The sequence below is a fragment of the Parasteatoda tepidariorum genome, chromosome 10 (genome assembly GCF_043381705.1).
Source record: "Parasteatoda tepidariorum isolate YZ-2023 chromosome 10, CAS_Ptep_4.0, whole genome shotgun sequence".
Classification (NCBI taxonomy): Eukaryota; Metazoa; Arthropoda; class Arachnida; order Araneae; family Theridiidae; genus Parasteatoda; species Parasteatoda tepidariorum.
In genome coordinates, this window is record NC_092213.1 from 18,400,114 (window position 1) to 18,425,642 (window position 25,529).

Sequence of the window (25,529 nt, forward strand, 5' to 3'; positions counted from 1 at the left end):
ATTGTCCGTGGGATTCAAAACTTACATTCTTTTTGTTTTTTTTCATATAAAATTAATGTAATCTTAGTCTTAGATAAGTTTATCACTTAACCAAAGTGAAAATAGTAATAATAATAATATACTTACGGAGCACCAACTAAAAGTTTGCTGATTTTCAATACAAATCTCTCAATAGACGTTTGAACAGGTCGGTTAAAAAGACACCAAATAAATAAAAACGAATCAAACTACTACATCGCCATCTTCCTTAGAGTCTGAACTAAGTCCTCCGTCGGTAAAATTTTTTTTATTTGCAATTTAAAATAGTGAAAATTAAATAAAACTAAAATGGGTAGACTCGCCCCGGTTTACGGTACATAATTTGATAAAAGATTTCAAAGCAACAATGATTATCAAAATTGCAAATAAATAAGTAAATAAATAAACGACTTTTTTGTTTTTAAACGAACTTAATTCGTCTTTCAAAAATAACGGTTAATATTTTTAACAAATGAAAGACAAATTTAGAAGAATTTTTTTTTAAAATTAAGCCAGGATAGTATGCAACTTCTTTTATGCATGGCAAAAATTTCAGATTTAACAATTGTATAAAAACTTTTTGATAGAGTTCGAAATAAATGAGTTGTTTCTTACCTAGATGCTGTACCAAAAGCAGTTAAGATGGCTGGAAGGAGATTCAGGTGATAAGGAATTGGATTTTTTCTCACTATAATCAAGTACAATCCCGGAAGAAGGATGAATTGGTGAAATAAAATGATTCCCATGGCGGTCGCCAGGAATACGCCCATGTACTCCAACAGTTGAACGGGTGCAACACTCACCAACCCTTCTCTGAACATCCAGAAAAACATTCCGATGGGCAAAAGTCTGAAATGTTAAATGGGTATATGATAGGAGACTATCTCTTACAAATTATCGAGGCAAAACTATTTTTGGTTAAGCTAAGATTTTGGACTTGAGTCTGTTCTCTGTCACAAGCGAAGTTTCAAGAAAGTGCTGCACTCTTTTTGAACGCGTGTAAAATCTACCATTAAAGAACATCAATGTAGGAAATACCGGGCAAAGATTCAGAATTTTATAAGATCCCAATTGCTCCTAACCTTAAAAACTTACATGACCTGATAGAGGCCAATACACCCCTGGAGGGTCATTACTTTAGTGAATCCAACTATTATCAATTTTACTTAAGGTTACTGGCCATTGCTCAGTAATAAATATTTCAGTAATTATTTTTTTTCCAATCCTTCTTTTTAACGGCAGCACTTTCTCTGAATATCTTAGGTCAGGAGCTAAAAGCAAGAAGATTTTATGTAACTTACTTACTTCAAGAAATATAGCATGATCTTCATGACAATTGCGTTGAGTTGTTCGATCACTTGATGCAATGCCTCTCCTTTATCGCCAAGCGATGCCAGAGCACAGCCAAACAAAATGCTAAAGCATAACAAACCTTGAAAGATAGTTCATAATCATCATTTTGCAGTTTTCAATCATAATAAATGCATATTTTTTTTTTTTGAAAAAGTAAAAAATAAACTTTTTAAAAGCTGCTAACAAAACATCAATAACGAAATTACTACAAATAAATAAATGAACAAGATTAATTAAAAAAAAAATTAAATAGCAAATTCTAAGACTAGAATGTTATATGTAATGATTCCAATTGTAGTAAATCAGTAATTAATCTCTACAAACATCATAACATAGATTCATTCATTTGGGATTAGTTTTCATCAAAATATTGCTCTTTTATTTTACATTATTTGCTGCTATTTAAAAATAAAGAAGTATAGGAATAAATTTTTAACAACTTCACGAGAATGATTAGTTAAAATTTACTGGCAAAAATGCTACATTCTTCTTTTAAAAAATAATATTTAACGTCTTTTTCATATAGTTTCACAATGTTTTGGGAACTCTGTTGGCTGAACTAGTTTGAGGTCGACTCTTCAAAACCTCATAGCCGTTTTTTGATACTTATCTGGCTCAAGTATTAAGGTATTAGTTAAGTAAAAAAATCATTCAATAAGTCATTGAGCTACCCATTAAAAAACTATCATTTTAATAACATTGTCTCTGGATGAAAAGTCGTTCGTTAATTTCTCCTACCTACCCATAAAGTTGACACCATTTCGTCTTTGAATACTCTTCTTGTAAATGACATTTGAGTTGGAACCTCTTCCTTCTTGATCATCAGTTGAGTTTAATATTTCCACATGAGTATACTCCTACACAAACATAAACAAAAAATCTTTTCATATTCTGAAATCACTCTATATCTTAATAGGTCAAATGTAAGATTAATGCTTTGGCCGGGATTTGGAGAATCTCCCGACTAGTTGAAGAATAGAATTGACACAATAAATTGGTTATCCAACCACCACGCCAAAAATTTAAGAGAAGGGCATTCAGTGATCCGTGGACGAATTATCATGAAGCAAATACTAGCAAATAGAAAACATTGTGGAATAGAAAATATTGTATTATATATATACAAAATCTCACGAAACATAATAAAACTCGAAATATCGCATGAACAAAATATAGTTAGGCTGAATCTCTAAATGACGAACCTTATTAAAACACGAATTATCTCGTGGCTAAAATATTGTGAGGCAGAATCTCATGGTGAAAAAATATAATAAAACTAAAAAATCTAATGAAAAAAATAATATTTGAGACAGAACTTAATGATGACGAAACATAATAATAAAACACAAAATACCTCATGAACAAAATATTGTGAGGCAGATTCTTGGGATGATGAAACATAATAAATACTCGAAATATCTCGAGAACAAAATATTGTGAGACGGAGTCTTGCATGAACAAAATATCACGAGGCAGGACACACGGACAAAATACCGTGGGATAGAAATTACACGCATTAAATTTTATAGGACACAGAATACAGAATATTCGCTTCGACAAAATATTTTGAGACAGAGTATTGCATGAATCGTTAGGCAGAATAAGAGACGAAAAGAACAATAATGAATAGAATACGAATTAAATTAGAAGGAAAGCAAATATTGCTCAATAAGATAGTCTAGATTTTACTTCATAAGCAAAAGCTTCAATTACATAAATTCTTTTCCCTTTATTTGTTGCAAAAATTTGTACACAAACATACACAGTTTGAAATATGAAATATTTTATAAATATATACCTAATGAGTTTCATGCGTGTTTTCTTTCTATTTTTATATAAATAAAAATTGAATAAGTTATTCATAAATTTAAAAAAAATAATAAAATGCTTGAGTTTATTTCGCTCTTACAGATATACATCAGATTTTTTTATACATTACCTTTGTAAAAGTGGCTTCGATAATATTGCTTGGTATTGCATTCCTGTAATTTAAAAAAATAACAATAGTAAATTGGGAAATATGAATTGCACTTTAAAATGTTTATTCATTTTCAATGGAAAGTTAGAAAATCCCTAATGAAGATGATAAAAAATTTAAATAATTGAGAATCAAATTTAAATAAAATAGCCACATCATGAAAATTTTTAAAAGTATTTTTCTCTCAGAAAAAAAAATGCTAAGTTAAATGAATAAATTAATGTTATGTACTTGAAGCTAACAGTACCAACAAAGCAATCAACTTTTTCAGTGAAAGCCAGGTAATTTCCCTAGATAGTTAAAGTAGTAAAAGTAATGAATAATAACACTTGTTTTCAAATGATTTCGGTCCAACAGTTTTGAAATAATTCAAAGATATGAATAAAGATCGGATAAGCATGTTATATTTTTTAGGTGTTGCGAAAACTTTAAAAACAGATGCATTGTGGATATCTATGTATCAGATAAATTTTTTAAGGTAAGTAAAAGGTGCTGATTTAAATTATGCAAACCATTTGCTTCTAATTCCCACCGTTTTTTTAAATTTTTTTTTAGATATACTTCTTCAATCATTTATATTTCATTTATGCTGTTTGTTACATTGAATAAACATATCACTAACTAAGAAGGCAGTCAAATTGAGTCACAACATACACTATCTGGCCATTAATGACCGGACATCCCTCATTTCGGATACATGAGGTGCTAGTATCAAGTCAGTAGGGCGTAGGGCCGCCACGTGCCTAAACCACAGCTTTAACCCTTCTAGGAAGGCTATCCACTAGGTGTTGATACACGGCGGCAGGTATTGCCCGCTATTCCTCCTGTAACATGGCGAAGAGTTGAGTGGTGGTTTTGAGGCATTGTGGTCTGGCCCTCAACCAGCGCTCCAACTCATCCCAGAGATGCTCAATTGGATTGATGTCGGGACTTTGGGATGGCCAGTCAAGCTCTTGCACCTCCATTTCATCAAACCAGTCCGTGATGGCATGTGCTTTATGAATGGCAGTGTTATCGTGTTGAAACACAAACGGGCCATTACCGAACTGTTGCAACAGGGTGGGAAGAGCCGAATTGTCCAGGATGTCTCTATACCCTTCTGCGTTCAGGGTTCCACGCACTAACACCAAGGCTCCAAGGCAAAACCATGAGAAACAGGACCAAACCATAATTCCTCCACCGCCGAACTTCACAATGGGGACAATGCACAACGGTAGGTACCATTTTCCGGGCATTCGCCAGGTTCACACTCGTCCATCAGAGTGCCACAACATGTAGCATGACTCATCACTCCACATAACGCTTTTCCATTGCTCTTCTGTCCACTGGCGACGTGCTCTGCACCACTGAAATCGGTGGCGGGCGTTTGATGGAGAGATGTTTGGCTTATGTGCTGCTGCTCGTCCACGGAATCCTTGTGCAATCAGCTCCCGACGAATGGTACGTGCACTGGCAACACTGCCAGATATAGCCCGGAAGTTGGTAGCGACAGAGTCCAACGACATTTGTTGGTTTGCCTTCACTACACGTGGAAGAGATCGTCGATCCCTGTCGGACATTATTTTGGGCTTGCCGGGTCGGGACTGCGGTTTTTCACTCCCTCTCGTTCCCATTTCAACACGACGTCTACCAACTGTTGACCTATGTATCTGAAACTTGTCGGAGATGGCACGTTTGGAATGACCAAATCGGTGGGCGCCTATGATCATGCCCCTTTCCGCCTCATTCAGCTCTCGTCGTCCACTCATTTTCACTGTTAACGCTCGTATGGCCGTCGCCTGCTTGCGAGTGGTCTTTCCCCCAACACAGGTTCCGTATTTATTCCACCAGGACGAGTCCACCTGCCGTTCAAGGGGTGTCCGGTCATTAATGGCTAGATAGTGTATATATGCTGTAAAGAAATATTTAGTTCAAAATGCAGCACACATAAAAGCCATACGTATGGAAAATACATCCTTAATCTAAGGAATATGGAAGAGAGTATATTCTACATCTTCTATATTCCTCTATATTCTTTAGCGATACTTCAGTGTTGTGCCCATTTTGAAAGTATCCACAATAGCAAATATTTACTGGAAAAAAGAGCATCGAAAGGAAGCTCTGGAAAAAAGCACGGAAAAGAACCCGAAAAAAATCAAGAAAAAAAAACATTACTTAAGCAATTATATAAATTTATGTCCAATTTGTTTTGAGCCATTCAGCGAATTCAAAGTCATTTATTAAAATAAAATTATATATATTTTTTTTAAAGTGCAAGGATTAATTTAAAGTTTAAAAAGGAACTTCACGCTCTTCATGCTATTCAATAAGCTTTTTTGGATACATAAGCAGCTCCATAATTTTCTTTTGAATTTCAATAATTACACTAATTGTGTCGCGTGATAATAATCTACCAACCGGAGATTTCTTTTAAAAAAAGATTGCATTAAAAATGAAGATTTGTCAATATTTTTAACTTTTAATATTCTCCGGGAAAAGCTCTCCGGAAGCGTTTTTAGAGGGGCAGCCTGTCCACTCTACCCTTAGATGAATGCGCCCTCCTTGCGCATTTTTCATAAATAAGCCACCATACCTTAAGGATACTGTTCTTTTATTTTATTTTTTCATGAAAAGGTTGTTTCTTTAAACACTGGTTTTAATGAAAAGTTCATTTCAGATTAATTTAGCTATTGATTCATTATATTACTTTAATTTTTAATTTCATTCCTTCATCTTAGTAAAAGTTTTCCAATGCCGCCTAGTTATGTAGTTAAAATTCGCATGATATTCGACTTCAGAGATATTAACATCTTTTATTTGGAGGGGAGGGGGTTGCATACTTATGAGATTTTTAGTGATTTTAAATTTTACTATTATTTTTCTTAAAAAAATAAATATCTTTCAGTAAAAAAAAAACACCTTTAAATGTTTATTTTCTCTCATTTGAAGTATTAAAAAAACAATCTTTCAAGTTTTTTTTATCAAATATTATTATTATTATTCTTTTTTAGCTTGCTTTTCTTTGAAAAAAAATAATACTCGGAGATTGTCTCTTACTTTACCTTTCTTATTCTTCAAAGGCTTCAAATTTTTCTGTGAGAATTACTGTGGTAAATGAACACATAAAATAGCCTAGGAGGGTAATTTAAAATTTGTGGAAAGTGGAGGGTAGGGAGTGGGAGCTTAAATAATCTTCAAACACCTATTTTAATTACAAACACTATAATTAGAACATAGCCGAGTGGAATATGTTTTAGTTCAGCAGTAGTGTCGATTGAAGAATGTATGTATATATTCAAAATTTTCTAATCATAAGTGGCAATTTTTCATATTCGTATTTTTCCTTTATGTTTGCACTGTAGACACAATTCTTTTTTTTTAACAAGTAATAAATAACAAAAAAAATAATAGCTAGTTATTTACATTTGTTTCAAACTTAATCTATTTTATTCATAATTCAAACACATTTGGGATAATTCTCAAATAAAATTGTCAAGTTTATATTTATATGCTTGTTTTTAGTTCATATTTAATTATGGAAGTGAAAAAACAAAACAAATCATAATGTTTTTTAAAAAAATCTGAAAAAAAAAAACGGAATTCCAAATGCCATAGGATGTTGAAACTAAGTACATATACGTTTACACATCTAATCAAACGTCTTATTATGTAGTCGTTATTAAATCATGAAACGCTGCAGACATTCATTTTGACTTTTGACTGAAGTATTTTTTAAATTATCAGTATAGTATATTTTTAGGTGCAAATGGCACATTTTTCTATTTTCCTCTTTTTTCTTTAGATAAGAGGCGAAAAAAAAAATTTAAATTAGAGAAAAGTTATTTCGAGTCTATGGAAGATATTTTAGTTAGTCTTGTATTAAGTAGATGGCAGCACCAACTTTTTCCGAATTTCCTGGAAAACTTAAAATCCTGTCCTTGCTTCATTATTTTTATAATACTATAATATAATATAAATGGGAAATAGAAGAAAGGGATTCATTAAAAATATATATTATTTCAATTTAAATTAGTAATGAGCACTGCAACACCTAATTTTATATTATGTATAAAAAATATATTAGTAAAAAATTCAATAATGATATAAAAAATGCATTAGTTAAAACAAATTAAGTCGATTACGTTTTTAATTCACCATGTGATTCAGAATTTTTTTTTAAAATTACGATGGCATATCTAAGTGTCTATCATATTTATGTTTACTTCTGTGCGAATATATTATATAACACGAACGAACACTGATTTATACTTTTAAAGTTGTTTTATTTCAATGAAAGTTTTTGAATCAATACTGGATTGTAAGAATTTCAGCTAGCATTTTGAATTTTTTTTTCACGCTGCGCATTTGTAAAGATGCAAACTTTTCTATTTAATTCAAAACCCCTTTTCTGAGATTTTAGTTAGATTATTCGTAAAAAGCGCTACTATCATTTATTTTATTTACACCTGTTTATTTCATTTTGTCATATGATAAACAGAAAGAAGGAAAAATACACATTAAGTAACGCTTTTTCGAATTTATGAATCACTTTTCTAATAGTTTAAACAGATGAATGGTACATGCAGTGCAAATATCTATTTTATTGAACTTTAAAATAAGTTTAAGAACGAAAGAGTATGGAGAAAGTAAAGTATTTCAATTAAATTACCATGATTTTGCAAAATGTTAACATGACTTTCTTAACGAACTAAAATCTAGAATTTTTATAAAACTAAAATAATAGAAATAATCAAACGAACTTCATAAATTCAATTAAAAATAGTGAAAGAAATTGATAAACTTATCAATCTAACCAGTAGTTAAGCTTTATACCATAGTGTGGAGCTGAAACCATTTGGGCTACATTATTGCCATTTCGCCGTGCTCTGAAAAAAAAAAAAAAAAAAAAAAAAACGTGTTGCTTTCTATATGCTTTCTACAATTAGAGTAGAATCTTATTATCTCCTTTTCTGCAGTGCTAAACCTATCCCGAAAGAGCAATTTTACTATTTTAGACTTTATTTGTTGACAAGAAATCAAAATCTTGCCTCAGAACAGTGACTACTGAATATAAATACAGTGAACTGTAATTAAAAAATACTCGTAACAGATGTCGATAGAGCTCGCGAGACTAGTTTCAAAGAAAGTCATATCGACCAAATCATTTCCAGGTTAAGAGGTAAACAATATGATTGAAGCAATATGATCAAAATCGTATTCAAAATATCTATTCTAAACACTAGAAAAATGACATTAAAAAAGTTAAAAATCTGTATTATAATTTAATTTACCATTGTAAATGCTTTCATTGCTTCTTGCAATGTGCAACAATACAACGGCCTCTATCCCTCTAGCCTGCGTCCCTAAAGTTCGTGCAATAGTTAAGTTTAGAGGACTTTTTTCATCTAAGCACAAGCACTCAAGCAAACACCCTGAATAACTTCTAATGAAAGAACTTTCAAGTAATATAATGACTGTCATAATATTTTAAATCATTGAATATGATACAAAAACATACTTTTTCTGAATAAACAAATATTTTTTTTCGAATTATGAATCCTAATCTCCAATTTTTATTTTTTTCTATTTTATAACTGTCGTTGAACAGCTGACTCAATTTTGAGTTTACAGCTACCAAAGCTCAACTTCGTAGTCTTTTAGTTTTGAACCCAATCCTGAGGGCAAGAGAACTCTAAAATCAAGTATCGGGAGAAATTTTGCGTTCGTGAAGGACATTTTTAAGGAACAAACCCGCATTTACGTTACATGCAGAGGAAAACCCGAAAATCTCCGACGGTTAGTTCAAGGTGACTCAGCCATGATCTGTCTACCACTTAGGATATTATTTACTTCAGCACTGTAGTTGGTGAGAGCCGGGTGCGGAATTCGTATCAAACAGCCATCGCTGATATTCGAGCCTAATTATCACCCCATTAAGAGGCGAACGCTCTATCCCCTGAACCAACAAGGCTCAAAATAGCAGCAAATTGGAAAATATGGCCCCAATAGTTTGGTCAGGAAAACGGTTCAAAATTTGAACACCTTATAGTTAATTTATTTTTTGCGTATTTCACCATATCTGGAGACTTTTTTATTTATTTAAATTTTTGTACTTAATTACAAAATTCGATTATCCTCACATAAAACAAATTTTAATAATAATCTGTATTATTTTTCATAATTTTATCCAAAAAAACTCGGAAAAAAATTTGAATTTTAAGGTATACAAATTTTAAACTACTTTAAAAAATGAAATTTTATTTTGCAAAATACAAAAAAGGAACAAAATTGGTCGAAAAGTTCGGGAGAAATAGAATTTTTAAAAAATAATTTATTTAAAATTCTTTTTAACAGGAAAATTTCTACCGATTTAATTCAAATTCTATATTTTGACATATGAAATTATATTATTTAAAATGATGTAAAAATTTGTGTACCTTGCAAATCAAATTTTATTTCACTATTTTCAAATAAAATAATAAGAACCTTTTACGTTAAATTATCTCCGAAAAAATGAAATTTATAATTAAGTGAAAGATTTTTATATTCGCTAAAAAGTTCTCGAGATAAGACGAAATATGCAAAAAGTAAGGTGTCCAAACTTTGACCGCTCTCCTTAGCAATCTATTGGAATCATATTTCCCAGATTGTGGCTCCCCCCTCCCAATTTTGATGGTCAGGAATCCAAATCCATCTTCAAAAAAAGTATTTTTTTTCAGAGAAAATGCGTTTTTTTGTCTGAATTCGTAATTTAAAATATCCTCAGCACTAGCTAATTAGCATATTTTAGGACAGTCCCTCAAACCATTAAGATTGAGACTTATTACGTGAAAATCCGATTTTTAGATGAAAAGGTATTTAAAGTTGTTCCATTTCCTCTGTACACTGTGTATGGGTATAACAACAATAAATGGAAAAAATAGTCGTATGTTATTAGAAGTTTCATATCTTACCATAGTAAATCCATCATAGAATCAAGAATGACGCCTTTTCTTCCTGACATGGAAGTTTGTACCTGTATGCTGCTGGATGTGATTTTTTGTCCTGGGTGAACGATATGTCCTGCACCGGCACCCATTATGGCAGCTAAAGATGACAATCCCAGGAAAAAAGCTATCGTCACGGCCACCATTCTTGCATCACCACCTTTACGTAAACTCGACACACCTATGGAGAAAAACATTCCAATGCATTACGGAAAAAAGAAACAGTTTATTAAAACTATTAATGCTCATAGTGATTTTATTTGTTTAACAACAACTGTGAAGATAATTAATTGAGTTATTTAATTAACGACGATTAAATTGTTATTGGTTTTATTAGTGATTATTGAGTTATTTAATGAACTAAAAATGAGGGATGATTTGAAAAATCTCAAATTAAAAAAAACGAAAGGCCTTTTAAATGCATGGTTTTTTGCAGTCTGCTTTGGAAACCAAGTATGGGTTCTCACCGGATAGCAAAATGAATTAGAAAGTTCTACAAACGATAGTATAAACTATTTATTGTTTTATTTTATAACCGGTGTGGAACAGCTGACCCAATATTGAATTTACAACTATCAACATTCAGATAAGTAGCCTCGTAATATTGATCCCAATCCAGGAGATAAGGGAACTCCTGGATGAAGGGATTCCAGGAGATTTTTTTTATGGAACTAACTCGCATTTGCGTTACGTATAGAGGGAAACTACGGAAACATTCCAAGGTTAGCCCGACGGCAATAGAACTTCAAGCAATGATCTGTAGATAAGTGATGCTATTTTACTTTAGCACTATGATCGATGCGAGACTGTTGCACAATTCGTATCAACCAGCCATCGCCGAGATTCGATCCTGGGTTACTATGACGGAAGTTTGTTTCTCCGTCAGTAGCCGCCAATATTCGTATAGTGTAATACATGAATGTTCATTTAGGCCATTAATGAATGAATTGAATAATTAAGTTTCCAGGAAATAATGTACAAATCGTTAAATGTAAATTTAGATTTTATTAAGCATAATTGGTGATTTAGACAATGGCTATTTCCTCATCAAAAAATAAGAAATCCCTTAAAGGGATGAAATCAGAATACTCTCTATTGAGAGATCATACAGCCAGAATATCATTTCCGACGCTTAGAAATTGAGACTGGGGAGGCCCCAAAGGGCTCCCAGCCTCCACAAATTTTGAATTAAAAGTGAATATAATTATTCTCAACGGACAGAGAAAGTATGGGTAGGAGATCCATAATTTGGCTATTTATCATAATATATCATAGCCAAAACAAAGCCAACTAGCATATCAATATGGGTTTAAAAAAATGCCTTGGCGATCACGAGTCGCCAACAAATTTATGAGAATTATTGCAACCATGCAACCGAAACATTTAGCAGTTGGAAATTTAAGACTGAAAAGTTATAAATAGATTTTTGTTTTGGATTAGTAATGAAATAAAAAGTATCCGTTGATTTAGAGGAGAAGAAATAAATATTTTATGTTCGTTTTAAAAGATTAGGTCTTTGATTTATTTTTAAATATAATTCTATTAATAAAAAAAAGCTTAAGTAATGGAAGATATTTTAAAAGGATAGAAAACAAATATGTAATGCCAATTGTGGCATCACAGTTACCCTATTAAGAGGCAAGAGCTCTATCCCCTGAGCCACCACCGCTCAAATTCTACAGATATAATTATAAATAAATGTTATTTGCGGTGACATTTCGTTATAGTCTGCTGCCACAACTGACAAGAAGCCCGTTTAAATATTTCACCTGGAATAGTCTATTATTTTTTTCTTAACAAGCAGAACAATCTATTGACAAAAGTTGCAATACTGTGGAGTTATGACTTAGAAATAGTTTAAGGAAATACGAGTAATAGCCATTAACATAAAATATTTTCAGACTAGTCGATAGTTGAAATATCTTCACATTAAAAAAAATCTCTCTACAATCTTAAAATTTCCATTCCAAAATTACAGTAAAATAATCGGAAGTAGATAATCCATCCGAACCGTAATGTTTACGATAAGGAACATTTCTTTTTACTTTTACGGGTTTGAAACCATTTATATCTGGAATGGTTAAAAACCCGTGAATACAAAGTACGGTTTTGTAACCATTTTTAATTAGCATAGTTCCTAAACAGTAAAAATGTAATTTATTAATTTATGCTCGGCTTTTCATTAGACAATAGATATTAGAGTAAGGCTGTGGATAACTAGTGTTTTTAAAGAGAACTATCTATCATTTTAAAATTAGTTTGTCAAGTAGTTCTATCTATTGCTAAAAAAAAAGAAATACTGGGGTTATTTGTAAACTCCTTATGTGTTGAAGGAAATATTGAGGTTTCAACACTGAGAAATCGGCACTTGTTCATCCGGTTATGAGATTGGCAGATTGGTCCTCAAAGTATGTACCCTGCTACAAGAAACTATGTGGTTCCATAACAAATTTCACTACACACCTATACGATTATTAAGTATCCGCTGTTGTGTTAGGTATCTGATGATGGAAACTAAAAATACAAATTTCTCATCACATGACTTAGCTTCTAGCTTTCGTAGAATGTTCACTCGAATCTCATTGGTTGTAGGTCTACTTGGCGTGAATAAAATTCTCGTTGTTTAACCGTATTAAGTGAAAAGAGTCAATAAACGATTTTTCTCACAGTTAACACCTTGAATTTCATCTTCTTTTTAATAGTTATTTGACTATTTTGGTTGAACATTTTAAAATAATAATTAGATAAACTGTTATTTAAATATAATTCTCAAGCAATCATCCAGTCAAGTAGATCTGTTAAATACCCATTAATACCAGACATCCTGCAATGTCAAGAATTTTTGAAAACTTTTATTTGAAAGGAGAAACAAACTATTCTCCAGTGGTTGCCTGGCCATTATGGTCATTGGGACAATGAGCAAACCGACTTTCTTGCAGAAAATTCAGCCGGTTTACAACAACATTGGAGAAATAAACTGTTAGTAAAACAAAACCATTTACATCTAATATTTTATGAAAGCTCCGGACTCGGACAGCCCTAAAAAGATGGAGGATTTTGTGTCCTTCTCTTATTTCCAATAAATTAAGATGCAGTGCTGTTGTGGCCTTTCGTGGTCTACAAGACAGGATTTCCTTTTTGCTCATTTGCACCACTAGGCTTTTTAACCGATCCTACCTGTTCACTTTTTGACTCTGCAGAAGTAATGGATAGGGCACATCGGCTGAATTGTAAGGAAACTTCGTAGTGATACAGAGGAATCGAGGTAAGGGCAGGTAAGTTTAGGCAATGATTGCTGACATGTTGCTTTTAGTTCCACTGATTGAATTTCTGTGTTCATATACTTTTAACTCTTTGAAACTTTCTGTCTAGACATTGGAAATAAAAAAAGTAACTTTCTGAATTGAGGGGTACTGTGCAATAACTAGCTGAAACTAATCATTATTTTTATTGTGTTTCACGTTTGATTGTAGACATTACAGCTGCCTCGATGAGCACATGAGCTGCGTTCAAATCTTAAGTCGGGTGTGTGAAATAACGACACAAACCGATTATCATTCTCACTCTCATTTTACTCGCACCATTACGAATTTTGACTCTCCGTGAGGCCGTTCCAAACTCTTCAATTAGAAAATGTCTATAAATGCATGTATTCTTAAGTTGCGTTATACTTGTGAGATACTAGTTAATTTTGTTTCTAGTGCAGCAGCTAAATTTGGCCCGAGCTCATACTAACGGTGGTTTATGAGATTAAATGGCTGTTGAACAGAATTAGAATTATTACTAAATGTTAATACATTAAAAACTCAGACATTGTTTGAAAATAGTTGAAACTGAAAACATAGAAGTTTTGAGCGGGAGAAGAAGCTTGCAACAGCTAAACGGTTCAAAAACTTGGGTAACATATTGTTTAAAATTGATTAAGGTGTTAGGAGTTGAGGAGGAATAAGGAATTAGAATATTTAAATACAGATGTGCTGTGCTTTTGGCTTGACAACCTTTAAAGTTTATACACTGTGCAGGATAATTTTGAAAGGCTGGACGCCAAATGAGCTAGCTTTATAATAATAATAATGATAAAGAAAAATATAATATTAAAAAATCGTTTTAAGTAGCAAAAAATAGGAAATGATCACATAAATAAAAATAATGTCCAAAATCTTTGAAAAAGCTGTTAAAGAAAAAAAGAATACCGAGACAAAATGTCATAAATCATCGAATTTTAGTGATAAGGACCTAAATCCTTTTAGAATAGTACAAAACTAAAATTTTTATAAAGGCGAATGTTGTTAATTTCTATAAAATATTCAAAACATTTTTCAACAGTTAGTCGTTTATTTCTTATTTCTTTCACATCAAATAAACAACTCAACATTTGAGTATTTTGGAATCACTTAACTCTTTTGTTGAAGAAAGACGAGGCGACAATCAACGCGATAAGATTATCGTTTTTACGAGAAGACGTTTAGGAAGTATTTTAAGAGTAGATAAAAATAAAAGTAGAAAGTGGTGCAACAATTCTTTGAAATTTAGTAGAAATATTAATTTGCATGTCGATTAACTGTAAGAACGTTATAGATTGTACTATTGGGCAGCTATCTAATATTTTTCATCGTTTTCTTAATGCAGTAATATACAAAAAGCTATCTCCGAATTGTCAAAATTTCGCAGATTACAATCTAAAATAGTTCAAATTGATCCAAAGTTCCATTTTTCAAACTTAACAACCGCATATCAGCTAAATTAGTGAAGAGATCTTATAATAAACATTTCTCAAAAATATAAAATAAATACTTTATTTTCAATACAATAATTTCCTTTTAATTTTTTGATATATAAAGCTTTGAAAAGCATCCGAATTCATGTGACTTACTTAAAATATTGCCGAGATAAGATCCTAAAAACGATTTAAATACCCGTAAGAATAGCCAGCTTTTCGACGTTTCCCCTGTTCCGTTTTGCAGCAGTTACTTTCGGCAGAATTATCTTTTTAAAAATAAATCGGAAGTGTATAATTCGTGCACGAACTCGTCGTTTTGTGGCTTTTAAAAGATTATACATTCAATCTTCATTTCGGATGCTAGAATTGTGAATTATTTAGACGGAAAACAAGGATGGTCATGATCTGCAGGAAGATAGAAGAAACAAATTGATGAGGAACTGAAATCACTTCAAATTACGAACTACAAATAAATGTAACCTGAAGAAAAATAAATGTCCAAAATCTTAAAAGAGGTAAGGACTCTGCAAAGGTCTGTAGCGCCAGAATGAGCTTGATAAAAAAAATAATGAAAACTAATGATGATCATGATAAAAAATCATTTTCAGACTGGATACTTATTAAAATTAATTCAAAAAATAAAATTGCATGAAATTGATTTTAAAATTAAAATTACATGAAATTAGACTTAAAATTAAAATTTTTTTTAAGTCATCTTAAAATTACTTTTTTAAATTAAACATGAAATTAAAATTGCATAACGACAAGGACAACTCATCAGATAAAATAACCAGGAAGTTTAAATAGTCAATGCATGTTGTTGGAAACACCATTTGTAATAAAATATAATTTCATATACAGACAAACTAGTCTGTTTCAAGGAAAATAAACTCGTGGGCCATTCAAATATAAAAAAACAAAAAATGTGTATAAATCGCATTTTAAAGTACAGAAATGAACATACTATAGTGTCTATTCTACAAACAAAAACCTTCCTCAGTGTCGAGACAGCAAATGATAGTTAAGTAAAGATACACGTAAAAAGTTATTTAACCTACACTGTAAAAATTTTAGGATGAAATTCGGTTAAAAAAACAAAAAAACGGTTTGTAAAATGGAAAAAAGTACAGGCATTCAGGGTGTCGGAACTTCACCAGAGAATTCATTTTCGCCAGAACATGTTATGGAATAAAAAATATGCTATGCCGCAATTTTCACTGTAACAATTTCCGTAAAATCACAGAATCATTGTAATTAAATATACTGTAAAAAGTACGGTAAAAATGGACTTTACATTAAGATGGCTTTTACAGATGATGCAACCAAATTGCCAGTACTTTATACAGTAATTTGATCCGGAATTTTTTACAGTTGTATAGGGATAGTGAAAATACATTTGATAGACCACCAATTGGATACAAGGCGAGGGTTTAAAAAAACTCCCACTTTAATAGTATAAAGCTTAAAACATAAATTTTTTTTTTTTTTGTAAAATCAAACAAACATTCGAAGTACCAAGAAACAAATGTAAGCATATATGTTTCATACATACCTAGTACAAGACTGCAGAATAGAAGAGGAACTATTATCATGAAGAATGCTCTGATGACAAGTTGTCCCGGAAATCCTATGAGGCGGATGGTCTGGTTGGATAAATTTTGGGACTTCAGTAGGATACCCAAAACATATCCCGAGACTGTAGCCAGGAGGAGCAGAAGCAGAAAACCATGATTCCGACACCATGGTAGACACTAAAAAGACATAATTATATTGTTACAAATTGGTAAATATGTGCGTAGTTTTTTGAATATTTCTTTGTCATGAAGTTAAATATCTCAGACAGACTCTAAATAAACAGTTTAATTCATAAATATGCAACGTCAACAGTTTAATATAGAAAATAAGTGGTGTAATTCTAATGTAATTTATAGAGAAAATAAGGCCTAACGTATTTTCTATAAAACACTCGGTTTAGATAAAACACTCGGTTTGCTGATTAGGTGATAATGGTGAATAGTTATAATGATCATGGTCCATATATAACTATTAATTACTAAAAGCAAAGCTAAATTTCCACTCAAGGAAAAAAGTATCGATCGTAAGCTTAAATCATACATTAATACAAAATGAATGCCTCTCAATCTAGAAAACATTATGAAGCTATAACTATTACTGTATAATTTAATTTACTAAATTAATAGTTCATTTTAGAGAACGTTTGAATATTTGCTGGCATTTTAAAATAATTCAAATTTTAAGAAAAATACAATAAAGAATAATACAATCCAAATGCAAATAAAAACTAGTGGGCACCACCCCCTGAATCCTAACACAAAACTACCCAAACCCGGATTGCTGTGCAATCTTATATGGTTTGCTTTGTAAACCATGTTCGCTAAAATAAGCCCATTTGAAATCTAGAGTAAAACCCTCAGAATGTAAATCAATTATTAAAAACTGTAAAACTAATTCCTCTTAAAAAAATTAACATTTTTAGTCAATAAATTATTAATTATCAATTAAATTTTTTTTATTGAAATAAAAAAAATAATTGCAATAAGCAAAATGCAATAGAAAAACTTGCAGAAATGAAAGAATAATCATGCTTTAAAAAGAATAATAATTACTGTGAAAGATTCTCAACTTTTTCAAAAATACAATTATGAATTTCCCAATTTTGCGCTATAATTGCGCTATAATTGTACTATTAGGAATTTAAATTGAAATATATGACATGCAATAAAGAAACTTGTAGAAACTAAACATTGATTATGCTTTTTAATAACAATTACTGTGATGAAACACATTGTCTGTTGATATGAACTATTCGCTTTTAACATTTTAATTCTACCTAACCCTTAGCTCAGTTTCAGATTTTCGTTGTCCATGTGAAAAAAGAATTTTCATTCAGAAAATTGTAAACATGAAAGTTTACCCTTCAGCGCTTGGGACAACTCGAGACGACTGATATTTCAACTCTTTGTTGAAAACGCGAAAAAGTAGTGAAGACTTTTTTTGTTGCAGTGCATTAACCTTATCATTGTCAGCTTAGGTTCAACACTTTCAGTACAGCAAATTTTTTGACCTGGACTGTCAGTCTTTTATCCCAATCTGAATCAACAGAATCGAGTCATTCTTGTTTCGGCCTTTTAATTTGACGAGTGATCGGTTTGCACACAAAATTTCATTTGTTGGATCTTTCTATCCATTCTGGCAATACGAGCAGACCAGTTTATTCTTTTAATTTTAATACACTTGATGGCATCGAGCTCTTTAAAAAAATCTATGAAAACGTCTTTGACAAAGGCCATTTTTTTCGATATTGCTAAGAGTGCTCATGAGAATCTGTCTTTCCAAAACTGCTATTTTGTGTTCTCTATTTTTAGGCCAGGTCTCTGTCCAGGTCTCCGGATCATAGATTAAGACTGGCCTAATTAGAATTTTATTAAAAAAATTCCCTTGTTTTTCTAGAGAGAAAGTGAGATCTTAATAAAGCGAGAAAACATCCAAAACATGGTTTTGCTGGCCATAAGATACGATTTTGGATTTTCGATGCAATATTATGTACCTTATGTTCCTTAAAAATTTTAAAAGTGAAATTGCTTTAGTTATATTAGATGATATCATTCCTTCTTTTTTTTCCTATACAGGGTGTCCCGAAACGACCGCATAAACTCTGCACAGCTAGATTCCTCGTTGGGAGTATACAAAAACTGCCCAAAGAAGCGTTCCTGTACGATCCATAGTTTACAAGAAAAATACGAAAAACAAAGTATGACATCACAGCCGGTGCAAGAAAAAAAACACTTTATTGGACATATCAGCAACAGTATTTGCATATCTTTCCAGACGATGATGTTTAAAATGAACACTTTGAACATCTGATTTAAATTGTGCATTGTATACTGCTGTTGATATGTTCAATAAAGTGTTTTTTCTTGCACCCGTAGTGACGTCATACTTTGTTTCTCGTATTTTTCTCGTAAACTATGGATCGTACAGGAACGCTTCCTTGGGCAGTTTTTATATACTCCCAACGAGGAATCTAGCTGTGCAGAGTTTATGCGATCGTTTCCGGACACCCTGTATAAATGCATCATGGAAATTGTCAACTTAGCTCAAGTTTATGTTTGTAAACTTAACTACTTGTCAGCCTAACTGCAGGAGAGTCATATATTTTCCAGCATGTATTTGTTTTACCCCACCTTATTATTCTCTTTTTAAAGCGATAAATTTGTCTCAATTCTAATAAATAATACTGTCCCTTTTAAGGCGAAATTCTTTACGTAAAATAATCTCTAAAATTGACTACTTAATGACACCTTATTGAAAGGAAAGCAGCTATTTACTTTGAAACAGAAGTTACTAAACCAAAGAAGAATTAGAAAAATGTTTACTACTGGTCAGTAACAAATTGTAGCTTTTTTAACAGTTGTTTATTTTTTTCAAAAATTGAAAATTTTAAGTGATTAAAAAAGCTGTTGATATTAACTAAGGCATTTCTTTTGAGGAAGTTCTCAAAGTAAGGTAAACATTACAAGTTTCATCATTTCTAAAATGAAGAAGAAGAAAAAAAAAAACGAGAGGGAAATAAAGTGATTTTCAAAATATTACAAAATATTCATAATTATTCCATATTTATTAAAAAAATAATAATAAAATGTACATGGGGTGCATTTTCGAAAAAGTAAGCTTTAATCGAGTGGCGATTGAATGGTCTTTTCTTAGCCGTCGCTATACTCCGTTGCAAGTTAAGAAAAGACTGTTACTGTATAAGATTTATGAAATCATTCCCGACTCCATATATTTGGGTTTAAATCCGATATCAAATTATACAAATATGCTTTCAGAAAAGCTTTTAAGAGTTTAACACGTCAGACAGAAATTTAATTCCTGCTATCTTTTATGATATATATCAGGTTGCAAGTGAAGAAAAAACTGTTACGGTATAAGATTTATGAAATCATTCCCGACTCCATATATTTGGGCTTAAATCCGATATGAAATAATACAAATGTGCTTTCAGAAAAATATAAAAGCTTTTAAAAGTTTAACACGTCAGACAAAAATGTAATTCCTGCTATCTTTTATGATATATATCAGGTTGCAAGTGAAGAAAAGACTGTTACGGTATAAGATTTAAGAAATTATTCCCGACTCCATATATTTGGGTTTAATTCCGTTATCAAATCATACAAATATGCTTTCAAAACAGTATAAAAGCTTTTAAAAGTTAAACATGTTAGACAGAAATTTAATTCGTGCTATCTTTTATGATATATATCATAGAATTATTAATAATTTTTTTTTATAGTTTCGTAGTCTTAAAGGAATCTTAGGCTTGGCGACACATTTCGATAAATAAGGAGAATATTTGTTCTTGAAAAAGAAACAACTATAGGACGTTGCAAGAGCATTGGATTTGATTGGACCACTATAAATGGCGAGTCTTATGCTGACATGCCCTTAACAAATCAAATGCGAGAGGAAGAGTTTTACATTTCTGTAGAAGTAAATCGTTTTCAAATAACAATATTTATTATTTTTTCATCCATTCATTTAAATGCGTGCAGAAAATAACTTTTTATAATAATGTAACTCTCTTATTTGATGGCATACAAAACAATAGCCTTTATTCAATATGTTTTGTTATCCTTATTTCACACGATTTAGAAAAGCAAGATAAAAGAAGACTGTGCAATGGTAGTGTTCTTGGCTATATTGATATACATTTGTGCTGGGAGCTTGGCATCCATTTGGCGAGCACTTCGATGCAAACAGGTTCTCTCCGTAAGAATAATGGTTTTTTCTTAACTTGCTACAGAGTATAGTTAGATTTAGTTGCACTGTGGCGGGCGGCAACCGCTAATTTTGCCCTACATTAAGATGTAATTTAAAATAGGTAAAAAAAAAATATCTTAACGTTGAGAGGCAATAAATATGTTACTAAGATTTTCAATATTCAATTCTTAATTAGCTATTTGCAATTTGAGATGAAGAATACCGCTGGAATCATATGGTTGTGCATGACATGTTATCGTTACAGCTGTTAAGCATGGTTTAATATCACACTGAATCAGTTTTTGGATCAGATTTAATTGAACACCTCCAAGCTACGTCACGTGTGCGTCGAACCTGATTAGCTGCTGAAGCGTTGTTTTAACAAATACTGCGATTACCAAGTCGTGACGTCACTTGCGGGTATCTAATTGTGAAAAATACGTCTTTTCGTGACGTAGATTGGTGTACGAGATAAATGATAGGACTTCCAAGAGTTAACTCAAAATAAATATTTTTGTATAAAATTATTAAACGTTATCAGAAATAAGCCATGGAAATTATTTCCTTTCTTACACTTTGTTTATTTATAAAATCATTTTTAAAAATCTAAAGCAGTGATAATCTGTTTCAGAAATTTGTTAATTACACACGAAATTTCACGTGTTTTCTTACCGACCACTAAACATTTTATATCTAAATCATATTTTCAAAGCTCTTAATACTAAGATGAACGAAATTTTGATAAGATAATTAGCCTTATCGAATGATAATTTAAGAAATACACAGGGTGTTTTGAAGTGTCCAACCGTAAAAATTGCTTCAGAATCCTTAATAAAATCGTAGTTCAAGTATGCATGCATGTTTGGGGTATCAAATAAATGTTTTGAAGTGTCCAACCTTAAATATTGTTTTAGAATCCTTAATAAAAGCGTAGTTCAAATCTGCATGCATGTTAGGGGTATCAAATAAATGTTTTGAAGTGTTCAACGTTAAAAATTGCTTTAGAATCCTTAATAAAAACGTAGTCCAAATATGCATGCATGTTAGGGGTATCAAATAAATGTTTAAGCCAGAAAAAAAACACTATTGAAATGTAGCGAAATATTACTGAGGGAGGCGAGACAGATAACATCTAAACATGCTTGGAATTCAAAGGACAGACACTGGAGAGGAAAAGTGATTATTCGAAACCTGATGAAGTATCATTCCACTTTCCTCAATAGACATTTTACACATTTTGATAGCATTTTTTCTTAATATAAAATTAATTTGCAATCTTTAATGCTTATAACTTTATGCTGCAGTTTTGACAAGGTTTACATTCAAAATATATTTTAAAAGAATCATTATGTAATACTTTGTGTATGTATAAGGTAGTTAATGTATATGTTACCGGCGAAGTGTGAAATCCGGCATTATATATAATGCCTAAAACTAGCCGGAAAAGTATGAAATGATTCATATTTCACACATTGCCTAGGCATTATATATAATACCAGATGCTATTTAGGCTAAGTATGAAATAAACGTCCTGATGAGGTTATTATGTAAATAATGTGCATGTTACTGTGAATGACCGAAATCGGTGGTTGTTGACTTTCATCGGTGGATGTTGACAATCACATAGTCACTTTGGTGAATGTCCGAAATATTTATTACATCCGATTTGATATTAATTCATTCGTGGATATAATTACATTTAATCGATATTTTAATACTTACTGACGATAGATTAGAAGAAACATCAGTGTTTGGAGTATAGGGCAAATATATACCGGGCAATGATACTTAACCTTAAAAAACATCAGTGTAGGGTATACCGGGCAAATGCATACCGAGCAGTGGCACTGAACCTTAAAAAAACATCAGTGTAGGATAATGCCTAGGCATTATATATATAGCCGGCATTTCATACTTTGCCGGTAACATATACATTACCAAGTTAATCTGCAGATTAACCCGAGCAATAAGTCAAATTGAGGAATCAAAGCTTTTCCGCAATTCGCCTAGAAAAAGGTCCGCATTAAAATTTTCTGTTCCGCTAAATTTCTGAAGATTGCTGCTCTAATTCTATTAACTAATTGATTGGCTGTTATGTTGTATTTACTGACTTGATTATTTAGATATTGAAAAATAATTAAATGACATTTGGCCTATTTCCTCAATTGTAATAATATTCTGTCGATTTTTTTAAAATATAGTTTATAAAGTAAGAGATGATCGATACTGTCAATTAAAGCTTCAATAGTTCCATCGTAGTAACTTTATTATTTATACAGCGAGAAAGAATAAATAAAAAGAAAATTATGTTCCTTGAAGCGTGAAGCGTTCTTATTATCTGTTCAACAAATGTCTTGTCCGTAATGTGCAGGTTATTACACTTTCCTCATTAGTGATTTGCCACATTTTAGTAGCATATTTTTCTTACTATAAAACTATTTTACAACTCCTAATATTTGTATTTTTATGCTTCCTTTTTGACAAAATTCACATTCGAAATATATTTTAGTGGGATCAATACTAAATACTCTGAATAGGTAAAAAATCGTTACCAAGCTAATCTGCAGTTTAACCAAGAAAATCTGTTGAAATGCGGAATCAAAAATTTTCCGCTATTCGCTTCGAAAAAGGTTCGCATTAATATTTTCCGTTTCGTTAAATATCTTAAATTTGTTTCGTTCCTTCTATAAACTAATATGCTGTTTGCTGGACTGAATATACTGACTTGATTCGAGTAATAAGTGACATTATGTTAAATTCCTGAATTCTAATGATATTCGGATGATTCTTCGCATTATAGTTTTTAAAGTGATTGATGCTATCAACTAATCTGTAGATTGTTCGATCGTAGTAATTTATTGATATAGATAACGGGAAAAGAATAACATTATTTTAATTTTAAACATGTAGTGCGTAAAGAAAAAAACAGACTATTTGGAATATTTTCTAACGGTTCTTCACGATCTAGAATTCAATCTTAATAGTTCGAGAAGATGACCTCAAGAATGCTAATTTTGATTATCTTTGGAAAATGGTTTGTTAAAATGAACAATAAGGGGTCTAAATTTTTGGCCGCTCCCTTGATAAAACTATTGGGATCATATTTTCTAGATTGTAGCAACCCCCTTTTCTTTAGGAGTCAGAAGTTCGAATGCATAGAGAAAAAAGGTATATTTATTCAGAAAAAGTACTTTTTTGTGGCTGATTTCACAACTTAAAATATCGTCTGCACTAATTAATTAGCATATTTGAGGTCACCTCATCGAACCATTAAGAGTCAGTCCTATACCTAGAGATCCGATCATTTGATCAAAGGTTTTTTTTCTTTGCGCACTATGCAAAAACTTAGCTGTTGTTCCAAAGATCTTATTTTCACTTTATGCCTAGTCGGTTATGTGCAGGTAATCAAGGTAGTTAGAGAAATAAGGCAATTTTTTGCAATTAAACAGACCATCCTACTGATTCAGCACATTAGATAATTTGCAGAATGACAGATTTCTACATTTAAGCAGTATAATACAATAGCATACAATATATTAACATACGATATTACTTAACATTTTTTTAATCGGTCTACGATCTGTTAACATTAGTCACCTCTAATCCTTAGTTAATCATTAGTTACATGATTAAAATAAAAACAATCACTAACCTCGCAGTTGTTTTCCTCTTTGTCTTCCTTCCGCGATTTCGCGGGTTTTTTACGTTCGCCACTCTCGATTGCCATTCGGTGTTACATAAGGTCACATCCACTTGCTCAGATTCAAGTCTCCCAGCCGACACGTGATATCCGTTCGAAATCTGACACCATCCAATTCCAGAGAGCATTTAACTCTCTCTGTCCTCTATTTAGAACTAAAGCAACAGTTCGAATCTTTTTTAAATTTGAAGTGGACCCTCGCGTAGATCATCTTTTCGATGTAGGTCTCTCTCTTTGCTGATGGTATTTAATCTGTCTGCCTACGCAGCTGCAAATGGCGATTTTTTTTCCTCTGCGTAAATTACTCGGATAGTTTTTATGAACAGCTTTTACTGACAGTAAAATAATCTTCAAACGATTTCGATGTTGTAAGGGAATCAGTGTTTTGATCTTTTATAATCGTTTGCAAATTACGGATGTAAGGATGGAAGAGTTTTATTATCGTTTGCGATCTCAAGTGCTTCAGTTATCACAGATTTCCCCTTGTTTATTATTTTAAGGCAATTGCGTAAATATTTACCGGCGGAGAATGTTATGATGTTTTGTTTTAAGAAAAATAGTTTTGTTTATTTTAATTGCTTTTGCCACTGAAGCATTCGCATTATCAGACTTTATTAATAAATATAATTAAAATTATAACCTTTATTTGATTATTAAAGAGAAGAATTATTTATATGACAAGTTTTGTTTAAAATATTATTATTTAAACTAAAAGTATTGCTACATTTCATGCAATAATTTGTGATATCAAATCATTTTTTATGATTTATTAAGCTTTCTTGTTATTAAAAAGATTTATTTATATGAAAAGTTTTATTCAAATTATTTTTTATTTAAATTAATAGCATTGCTGCATTACATGTAATACTACTTTGTGCTGTCAAACTATTTTATGATTCGTTAAGCTTTCTTAAGTTGAATAAAAAGCTTTATCTGTGTAAAAAAAATTATTCAAAATATTTTTGTTTGAATAAAACGCGTTGTTTGTCTTGAAATTTTATTTTGTGGCGTCAT

General features: G+C 31.5%; 1 protein-coding gene across 1 annotated transcript in view; it reads right to left on the reverse strand.

The window, feature by feature from the left end:
* LOC107441163 (excitatory amino acid transporter 3) overlaps positions 1 to 24,894 on the reverse strand; it is a 44,641-nt gene extending 19,747 nt beyond the window's left edge. The window contains exons 1-7 of the mRNA XM_016054315.4: positions 24,468 to 24,894; positions 16,587 to 16,785; positions 10,282 to 10,495; positions 3,311 to 3,353; positions 2,114 to 2,228; positions 1,324 to 1,450; positions 634 to 867 (exon numbers count right to left, since the gene is read on the reverse strand). Coding sequence (XP_015909801.1) covers positions 634 to 867; positions 1,324 to 1,450; positions 2,114 to 2,228; positions 3,311 to 3,353; positions 10,282 to 10,495; positions 16,587 to 16,785; positions 24,468 to 24,542 — 1,007 coding nt within the window. The 5' untranslated portion in view covers positions 24,543 to 24,894. The remainder of the gene's footprint in view (positions 1 to 633; positions 868 to 1,323; positions 1,451 to 2,113; positions 2,229 to 3,310; positions 3,354 to 10,281; positions 10,496 to 16,586; positions 16,786 to 24,467) is intronic.
* Between the last annotated feature and the right edge of the window lie 635 nt (positions 24,895 to 25,529).